The sequence below is a fragment of the Arachis stenosperma genome, chromosome 7 (assembly GCF_014773155.1).
Source record: "Arachis stenosperma cultivar V10309 chromosome 7, arast.V10309.gnm1.PFL2, whole genome shotgun sequence".
NCBI lineage: Eukaryota > Viridiplantae > Streptophyta > Magnoliopsida > Fabales > Fabaceae > Arachis > Arachis stenosperma.
This window is the reverse complement of record NC_080383.1, coordinates 798,529-809,676: the sequence shown is the minus strand read 5'-3', so window position 1 is coordinate 809,676 and position 11,148 is coordinate 798,529. Positions and strand designations below refer to the sequence as shown.

At 36.8% G+C, this 11,148-nt stretch overlaps 1 protein-coding gene across 1 annotated transcript; it reads right to left on the bottom strand.

Annotated features, from left to right (window-relative positions):
• Positions 1 to 3,003: 3,003 nt before the first annotated feature.
• On the bottom strand, positions 3,004 to 4,185 carry LOC130941118 (uncharacterized). The gene has a single exon (XM_057869512.1). It carries the CDS (start codon positions 4,183 to 4,185, stop codon positions 3,004 to 3,006), a length of 1,182 nt encoding a protein of 393 aa, XP_057725495.1.
• Between the last annotated feature and the right edge of the window lie 6,963 nt (positions 4,186 to 11,148).

Here is an 11,148-nt window from a genome sequence, read left to right as displayed (position 1 = left end):
ATGGAACAACTTGCGTGTGAGTCAAACTATAACTATCAAACGTAAGATAATAAAAGTATGAATAGAAAGCCAAAGGTACAAAATAACAAGCTCCTTACTCAGTCCGCGAAGTCAAGGCTGGACGGAGAATATTTACATATATACATATCCAAAACCCAAAATGTACATAAACAAAACCCTGCCTCTCCATAAACCTCTAGGAGGATCAAAAAGTATGAGTTATGCGGAGAGAAAGCTAAGTACGCATATATACATCACTACACACCAAAATAACCCAGTAACCACTTTGCTTTAGGTGTCCAGGCGCCTAATGAGATACCTTTCGACCTGCATCTGAAAAACAACAACAGAGTACGGAATGAGAACCGGAGGTTCTCAGTATGGTAAAGGTGCCCGCATAGTTAATATAAAAGGTCTCGGGAAAGCCAGAGGCATTCCTATAACTCCGACACTCAGAATCATTCTTAAGGAAAATAAACTAAACCAAAAGTTAGGTAAGCTATCTAAGGTATCCTAGTTTTGAATCTAACTTTAACTTAATACTTCACTTTCTGACTCCTCCAGTCCTTTGAGACATTGGTGGAACAACCCTCTCTCCTCACACCTTCGTCAAGAGGAATTTCTAAGAAAACATACACATACAGTTCAAACAAGGAAAACACAGATAGAGAAGCATTTATAGCAAGTAGAACAAGTAGCGGATAAGCAGAATTAAACAGTTAAGCAAACCAAAACAATGCACACTCAAGCAAACAAACAAATGCATGTGATGTATGCCTGTCCTATGGCTGATGAGTCTCATCTGTCGGTTATACAGCCAACCCGACAAGTCCTGGTAGTTAACCATTGGACAGTCCCTCTGTGCGCGCATCCCCAAGCTCAATAATATTCCATGGAGTCAAACTCCAAGCTCAATAGTATAGTATTCCATGGAGTTAAACTCCAAGCTCAATAATATAGTATTCCATGGAGTTAAACTCCAAGCTCAATAATATTCAATATTCATATTTATGTGCATGCCCATGGGGGAATCCGGGGAGTTAAAGTGCCCGGTCACATCTTGCGACAGAGGGTCAACAAATAGTCTCAAATACACAAGCCACATAATAATCTCTTTCCCTTTTAAAAATGTTACCTCAAATCAAAACTCCAATTCTTAAAGAAACTTTAGCAATATCTCCTCTAAGACTCAAATTTCTGCCACCCTTCAAGGGTCCCAACTATCAAACAAAACACCTCTCAATCACTCAAATCATTTACAGTAACAAATTATTTCATAATCAAACAAATACCAATATTAAATCTTTTTCCAAACCGACCAACTTCAACAGCAAATTATTGACAACAGCTAAACCTCACATTTTATATCATATACACAATCCATCAATTATTCATTCATTTCATTCCTATCTTAAGGCCTTCTAGCCTAAGTTTTCACGTGACATTAAACATTAACTACGAGAAACCAAAACCATACCTTTGTACGGAATCAAAATATTCAAAGCTCTGGAAAAGCTTTCTAACCGAACTATCGAAGAAGAAAATGTCCAGAATCGTCTATGCCTCCTAAAACTCTCGTTGGCCAAACCCCAAAAGAAAGAGGAGCTACGTCATTGTCAACTTCCACTAATCAAAAATAGTGCCAACGTGTAGAGGAGGAGGTTACGAACACTTTTATCGGATTAAATTTTTGACTGAAATTACAAATCACAAGAAATCGGGCTCAAAAGAGTTGAGGTTCCAAGGTTTTCATTCTTCTCACTCACGGCTTACTCTCTCTTTTTCTTTTTAGTTCAATTGGTGATTAACGAAGGGAAAAGGAAGATGAGTATGGATTGATAATATTAACTGAAGCTTTGTGGTTATCAAAGCTTCATTAGGTGCCATTTGTATTATATACATATACATGCATACATGCCACGTTTCAGTTTCAATTTCATATATATATGTAAATGTATATATAAGTTATGCTTTAGTTTTCTTTCTTTTTAGTTCCTTTAAGGCTTCGGCCAAAAGGAAAATAAATAATATAATATAATAATGATAATATTAGAGTGAAATTAAGTGATTATATAATAATAATAATAATAGTAATAATAATAATAATAACAATGAAAATTCTTATATATATATATATATATATTTTGAAATATCTTATTATAGTAATAAAAATAACTTAAAACTTTTAAAAAATTTTAGATTTAAAGTATTATAAAATTTATTTAATTATTGTAAAAAAAAATAATTTTCTTTAAATACAATAATAAATTATGAATAATTAATTATTTAATTTTTCAAAAATTCGGGGTGTTATATTCCACCCACCTTATAAAAATTTTCGTCCTCGAAAATTGATATAAAATTAGAAAAGATTCATACTAACGTAATTTTCCTTCTTAAACATGTCAAAGAAAAACAGAAAGATTTGACATGCTTAGTTTGCAAATCCAGGATATTCTTATAGCTTAAAAGTTTACGCAAAGCGGAAGATACAAGATAGGCTCGATGTCGAAGGGTTATAAGGCAGGCTGGTGTTAGAACGACGAGTTTATCGCTTCTAATACTCACTTCATCTAGCTCTTAAGTTCTGCCGATTCTATTGGTGTCACCTTACGTAATACAATCGAAACTGGTTCAGCCTCTGACACTAAATCTATCACAACTTACTCTTTCTCTTGACACATAACCGATTATCAATTACGGGTTCAACCTATGTCATGTCTCTTCCTTGTAACTTACCATCTCTGGGTTTCAGGTAACTGTCCCGCACAACTCTCAACATTTCCGGTTCTTTATGTATAACTTAAGTTGTATACTCAAAATAATTCAACCCACTATTGCTATGCCACTCTTACTATTATTCTCCAAGAATTTAGTCACTTTTCTAGGCTGACCAACTGTCGTTCTGTCTCACCATTCGGAGATCTTTATTCGATCGCTCAGTTGAAAATCATAAGGCTCACAACTCGATAATGTACTACAATGAATGCTACATGTTATTTACTATGCAAGGCAGTCAGAAATTTCGAATATCAGTTCGTGATTACCTCTAATCGGAGTATCTGCGCTTCTAGCACCATCTGCTATCATAGTGAACACGCGTCCCTGATGTTGTGCCTTTCCAGCTTCTTGATTCTTCTTCTTTTCTGGACAATTCCAAGACAAATGTCCAGCTTCACCACAATAATAGCATACACCTAAACCAGCCCTGCACGGAGTATTCGGGTGGTACTTTCCACACCTCCTACAAGTTAAATCATTCGGTGGGGTCTGAGCTTGTTTTCCTTTGCCTCTTCCCTGGCTGTTATTATTACTGAATCTCTGGAAGTTATTCTGACCCAAATGTGGTTGTGGGGTGTAACCGCCTCGCTTAAAATCTTGTCCTCTAGGGGCGAAGTTCCTTCCCTGATCTCTCCTAACAAAAATTTGCTGATCACTCTTATCTGATGTCGCCTTTCTCAGACAATCCTCAGTAACTCTACTTTTGTTTACCAGTTCCGAAAACACTCTGATCTCCATTGGTGCAATGAAGCTCAGAATATCACTTCGAAGACCTCCTTTATACTTAATACATTTCCACTCAGCAAAATCTTCAGGCGCACCTTGACAAATACGAGAAAAGCGACATAACTCCTCAAACCTGCTAGTATACTCAGCAATAGTCATCTGTCCCTGCTTTAACTGCATCAATTCAAGTTCCTTGGCATTTCTGGCTGAATTAGGAAAGTATTTCTTATAGAACTCTGTTCGGAAAACCTCCCAAGGAATCACAGCGCCATCTGGCTGCAGGATACGTCGTGTCCCCTGCCACCAATGCTGAGCCTCACCCTGCAGCTGATAAGTTCCAAACTCAACCCATTGCTCCTCAGGAACCTGCTGAGCCTGCAGTGCTCGTTCCATAGCCTGAATCCAATTGTCTGCATCAGTGGGATTCGAGGTTCCCCTGAAGGTCGGAGGGTGAACTTTCAGAAATGTAGCAAGTGTCATGGGACCGTCCTCATCATTATTGTTTCCGTGATTACCCTGGTTTATCTGATTACCCAGTGCCTCGGCTGTCGCCTGCATAGCCGCAGCCATATTTTCCAGGGCAGCCATGAAGTCTACTGGATCATTCCCTGCCGGGCCAGGAGTAACGATGCCTATCCTACCTCTATCTCGGCCGCGACCGCGTCCGTGAGTCGACATCTGGTCCCTTCACACACCAAACAAGTGATATTAAGTTGATCAGTCTCAATATCGCAAGTCTAATGCTTCAAGTTCCAAATGCATGCTCATGAACGTTTATGTCACATATATCAACCAGATATCCTAATAGCACATACACACACCCAGAGTATGCCCAGAAGCATAATCAGTCCATCCCTCAGGCTCTATAAGAACGAACTGCTCTGATACCATAATGTAACACCCTACCACACAAAGCCTTACGCTTAAGTCGTAAAGCAGAGGTGGCAAGGTATTACGACTTCTTAAAAAAAAAATAATATACATACTTATAGTAGTAGAAAGAAGATAATAGACTAGGAGCCTTGAAAAATGGGTAAAACAAAATCGCAAAATGAAAAACGCCACGCTCCGGAAATGGAACAACTTGCGTGTGAGTCAAACTATAACTATCAAACGTAAGATAATAAAAGTATGAATAGAAAGCCAAAGGTACAAAATAACAAGCTCCTTACTCAGTCCGCGAAGTCAAGGCTGGACGGAGAATATTTACATATATACATATCCAAAACCCAAAATGTACATAAACAAAACCATACCTTTGTACGGAATCAAAATATTCAAAGCTCTGGAAAAGTTTTTTAACCGAGCTATCGAAGAAGAAAATGTCCAGAATCGTCTATGCCTCCTAAAACTCTCGTTGGCCAAACCCCAAAAGAAAGAGGAGCTACGTCATTGTCAACTTCCACTAATCAAAAATAGTGCCAACGTGTAGAGGAGGAGGTTACGAACACTTTTATCGGATTAAATTTTTGACTGAAATTACAAATCACAAGAAATCGGGCTCAAAAGAGTTGAGGTTCCAAGGTTTTCGTTCTTCTCACTCACGGCTTACTCTCTCTTTTTCTTTTTAGTTCAATTGGTGATTAACGAAGGGAAAAGGAAGATGAGTATGGATTGATAATATTAACTGAAGCTTTGTGGTTATCAAAGCTTCATTAGGTGCCATTTGTATTATATACATATACATGCATACATGCCACGTTTCAGTTTCAATTTCATATATATATGTAAATGTATATATAAGTTATGCTTTAGTTTTCTTTCTTTTAGTTCCTTTAAGGCTTCGGCCAAAAGGAAAATAAATAATATATATAATAATGATAATATTAGAGTGAAATTAAGTGATTATATAATAATAATAATAGTAATAATAATAATAATGAAAATTCTTATATATATATATATATATTTGAAATATCTTATTATAGTAATAAAATAACTTAAAACTTTTAAAAAATTTTAGATTTAAAGTATTATAAAATTTATTTAATTATTGTAAAAAAAAATAATTTTCTTTAAATACAATAATAAATTATGAATAATTAATTATTTAATTTTTCAAAAATTCGGGGTGTTATATTCCACCCACCTTATAAAAATTTTCGTCCTCGAAAATTGATATAAAATTAGAAAAGATTCATACTAACGTAATTTTCCTTCTTAAACATGTCAAAGAAAAACAGAAAGATTTGACATGCTTAGTTTGCAAATCCAGGATATTCTTATAGCTTAAAAGTTTACGCAAAGCGGAAGATACAAGATAGGCTCGATGTCGAAGGGTTATAAGGCAGGCTGGTGTTAGAACGACGAGTTTATCGCTTCTAATACTCACTTCATCTAGCTCTTAAGTTCTGCCGATTCTATTGGTGTCACCTTACGTAATACAATCGAAACTGGTTCAGCCTCTGACACTAAATCTATCACAACTTACTCTTTCTCTTGACACATAACCGATTATCAATTACGGGTTCAACCTATGTCATGTCTCTTCCTTGTAACTTACCATCTCTGGGTTTCAGGTAACTGTCCCGCACAACTCTCAACATTTCCGGTTCTTTATGTATAACTTAAGTTGTATACTCAAAATAATTCAACCCACTATTGCTATGCCACTCTTACTATTATTCTCCAAGAATTTAGTCACTTTTCTAGGCTGACCAACTGTCGTTCTGTCTCACCATTCGGAGATCTTTATTCGATCGCTCAGTTGAAAATCATAAGGCTCACAACTCGATAATGTACTACAATGAATGCTACATGTTATTTACTATGCAAGGCAGTCAGAAATTTCGAATATCAGTTCGTGATTACCTCTAATCGGAGTATCTGCGCTTCTAGCACCATCTGCTATCATAGTGAACACGCGTCCCTGATGTTGTGCCTTTCCAGCTTCTTGATTCTTCTTCTTTTCTGGACAATTCCAAGACAAATGTCCAGCTTCACCACAATAATAGCATACACCTAAACCAGCCCTGCACGGAGTATTCGGGTGGTACTTTCCACACCTCCTACAAGTTAAATCATTCGGTGGGGTCTGAGCTTGTTTTCCTTTGCCTCTTCCCTGGCTGTTATTATTACTGAATCTCTGGAAGTTATTCTGACCCAAATGTGGTTGTGGGGTGTAACCGCCTCGCTTAAAATCTTGTCCTCTAGGGGCGAAGTTCCTTCCCTGATCTCTCCTAACAAAAATTTGCTGATCACTCTTATCTGATGTCGCCTTTCTCAGACAATCCTCAGTAACTCTACTTTTGTTTACCAGTTCCGAAAACACTCTGATCTCCATTGGTGCAATGAAGCTCAGAATATCACTTCGAAGACCTCCTTTATACTTAATACATTTCCACTCAGCAAAATCTTCAGGCGCACCTTGACAAATACGAGAAAAGCGACATAACTCCTCAAACCTGCTAGTATACTCAGCAATAGTCATCTGTCCCTGCTTTAACTGCATCAATTCAAGTTCCTTGGCATTTCTGGCTGAATTAGGAAAGTATTTCTTATAGAACTCTGTTCGGAAAACCTCCCAAGGAATCACAGCGCCATCTGGCTGCAGGATACGTCGTGTCCCCTGCCACCAATGCTGAGCCTCACCCTGCAGCTGATAAGTTCCAAACTCAACCCATTGCTCCTCAGGAACCTGCTGAGCCTGCAGTGCTCGTTCCATAGCCTGAATCCAATTGTCTGCATCAGTGGGATTCGAGGTTCCCCTGAAGGTCGGAGGGTGAACTTTCAGAAATGTAGCAAGTGTCATGGGACCGTCCTCATCATTATTGTTTCCGTGATTACCCTGGTTTATCTGATTACCCAGTGCCTCGGCTGTCGCCTGCATAGCCGCAGCCATATTTCCCAGGGCAGCCATGAAGTCTACTGGATCATTCCCTGCCGGGCCAGGAGTAACGATGCCTATCCTACCTCTATCTCGGCCGCGACCGCGTCCGTGAGTCGACATCTGGTCCCTTCACACACCAAACAAGTGATATTAAGTTGATCAGTCTCAATATCGCAAGTCTAATGCTTCAAGTTCCAAATGCATGCTCATGAACGTTTATGTCACATATATCAACCAGATATCCTAATAGCACATACACACCCAGAGTATGCCCAGAAGCATAATCAGTCCATCCCTCAGGCTCTATAAGAACGAACTGCTCTGATACCATAATGTAACACCCTACCACACAAAGCCTTACGCTTAAGTCGTAAAGCAGAGGTGGCAAGGTATTACGACTTCTTAAAAAAAAAATAATATACATACTTATAGTAGTAGAAAGAAGATAATAGACTAGGAGCCTTGAAAAATGGGTAAAACAAAATCGCAAAATGAAAAACGCCACGCTCCGGAAATGGAACAACTTGCGTGTGAGTCAAACTATAACTATCAAACGTAAGATAATAAAAGTATGAATAGAAAGCCAAAGGTACAAAATAACAAGCTCCTTACTCAGTCCGCGAAGTCAAGGCTGGACGGAGAATATTTACATATATACATATCCAAAACCCAAAATGTACATAAACAAAACCATACCTTTGTACGGAATCAAAATATTCAAAGCTCTGGAAAAGCTTTCTAACCGAGCTATCGAAGAAGAAAATGTCCAGAATCGTCTATGCCTCCTAAAACTCTCGTTGGCCAAACCCCAAAAGAAAGAGGAGCTACGTCATTGTCAACTTCCACTAATCAAAAATAGTGCCAACGTGTAGAGGAGGAGGTTACGAACACTTTTATCGGATTAAATTTTTGACTGAAATTACAAATCACAAGAAATCGGGCTCAAAAGAGTTGAGGTTCCAAGGTTTTCGTTCTTCTCACTCACGGCTTACTCTCTCTTTTTCTTTTTAGTTCAATTGGTGATTAACGAAGGGAAAAGGAAGATGAGTATGGATTGATAATATTAACTGAAGCTTTGTGGTTATCAAAGCTTCATTAGGTGCCATTTGTATTATATACATATACATGCATACATGCCACGTTTCAGTTTCAATTTCATATATATATGTAAATGTATATATAAGTTATGCTTTAGTTTTCTTTCTTTTTAGTTCCTTTAAGGCTTCGGCCAAAAGGAAAATAAATAATATAATATAATAATGATAATATTAGAGTGAAATTAAGTGATTATATAATAATAATAATAATAGTAATAATAATAATAATAACAATGAAAATTCTTATATATATATATATATATATATATATATATATATATATATATTTTGAAATATCTTATTATAGTAATAAAAATAACTTAAAACTTTTAAAAAATTTTAGATTTAAAGTATTATAAAATTTATTTAATTATTGTAAAAAAAAATAATTTTCTTTAAATACAATAATAAATTATGAATAATTAATTATTTAATTTTTCAAAAATTCGGGGTGTTATATACATGCATGATATATGTGTGTTCTAGTTTCATAATTGTCTCTATATATAGACAAATGCAAATATACTGATTAAATTAAAGCTGATATATGATACATAACATAATATAAATATAATACAGATAAAATTGTGTTTATTTAAACATATTTTGATATTTTTTCATTTATCCAACAACCAAATATAACTTAAAAGAAGAAGGGAAAAAAGTTGAAAATTTTATTGAAAGAAAATTGTTCATCTAATATTGCTGAATTGAAAAAGAGATGAAATTTTCTAATTTTTTATTTATTGAAAAATAAAGAAAATAAAAAATATAATTTTTTCTTAGTATTTATTTTTGTAAGACATTAGGTTTTCTACCGTACTTTTTAGTTTGGCAAGTCATAACTAATTAATCACGCATCGGAGTTTCATTTAAGATTTGTGGGTGATCAATGTATTGATATATGCATAATGTAAAATTTAAATTCTCAATACTTATTTAAATAGACTAGTAAGTTAACTATTACACTAACCGATCTTTTTTAAAGACATTTAGCAAGGAAAGCGGAAAAGTAAATATTGGGATTGATAGTTGGTGCTGGTTGAAAGCAAGCACAACCCAATAACCAAAGCAACCCCCCAAATTTGAGTAGCCGTGCCGTCTTGGGCGTTACCATTTGCTAAAAAAAAAAAAAAAAGATGCCACAAAACTTCACATGCACTTCATGTTTCCTCTCTTTACCCTATTTTAATCCCCTCTATTGTTTATTTATTACCATGCAATGCATTCCCTATTTCCCAATACACATTTCCTCTTTTTATTTTATTCTATGAAAAATCTAGATCAAATCAAGCGTAACGTCTACTGTAAACTGCTTCTTCGGTCTCTTCATTTTCCCCAAATGCCTCATCAACCATGCATTATGCACTTCACATTCACAAATTCAAATTTCAAGATTTGAGCCATAGCTCCAATTTATATCAGTTAAATATTTCAATGCAAGTAATCAACTTGGTTTGATGGAACAATTAGCTCACTTATCTTTTTAATAAAGTGTTAAAAGTTCAACAATAAACTTTTAAATAGAACTCTCATATATTATAAATTAAATACTGTTACGGTAGGTAACCGGAGATTAGTCCAATGGATGGCGTTCGGCGGCCCAAGTGTATAATGGAGGAGGACTCCAGGTAGGTCCGCGACTCGGGAGGCTCCGTCCGACTTGTGCTCGCGCGTGAATGGGGGGTGGTACCTGCAAGGACACTCCGATGCCTAAGTTAGCAAGGGTGTAAGCAGGTCTTAGAGAGTATTGGACTTAGGAATACCTGAGGCGTGTCAGTGTACTTATAGTGGTGAGCCAATAACCACCGTTGGAGTAGTGCCGTATCTTTAGGATAATAACCGTCCCATTATCTTAGGGAGGTTAAGATATGGCTTTATGAAGTGGTTAGAGAGATTTCGGGGGCGGTTACTCATTTGAATGAGTATTTATCTGCCAGCTAATCTCATAACCGACTTCTTCGTACTAAGTCGTGGTTGACACCGACTTCCTGAGTGGTGGTGGGTGCTTTGCTAGGCTTAATCTATTTGGATCAGGCCTTTCGATTGGACCTGGGCCCTTAACATTGGGCCAGGGTATGAACAGTGCCCCTACTTGAGCCCAAGGCCCTTTTAAGGCTTGGGTTCAAGTATTTAACTCGGGTTCGTAGCCGACCTGCACGGGTTTTGAAACCGACGTGATTTTCGCGACCTTTTGTTTCTGACAGTTACGTCAATTCAAGCGTCGTGTCCGTTGAGGAAGCGTTTAGGGATTGAGGGCTTTGGTAACGGTGCAGTCGCATTAATGGCTGCCTCGTTTTTACCATTATGCCCCTTAACCTATTTATAAATACTTTCCCTCTCTTTCCATTTTCCGTTTCTGCGATCTTTCAAACTTCTCCTTATCCTGTTCGTGTTGCATCCTTGCGTTCAAAGATTTCTGTTCTTCTCCAACCTTCATTTTCGGATAAAGGTTAGCTTTGCTTTTTTCATGTCATGCTTTTTGTTTGCATGTTTTGTTTTGCAAGTAGATAGGTTGACCTGTAGATTCTAGTTTCGAATCTTTCTCCTTAGAGGCCGTGTTTTTTGATTTTTCCTTTTCTTTTTCCCTTTTTGTAGGTTTCTGCCACTTTTCTTTATATAAAAAATGGCTTCCGTAGACGTTCTTTCTCAATGGGTAGATGTTACGGTCCTTGGGGAGGAACCGTTGGTCGACGCTGAGTTCATCACTCATCT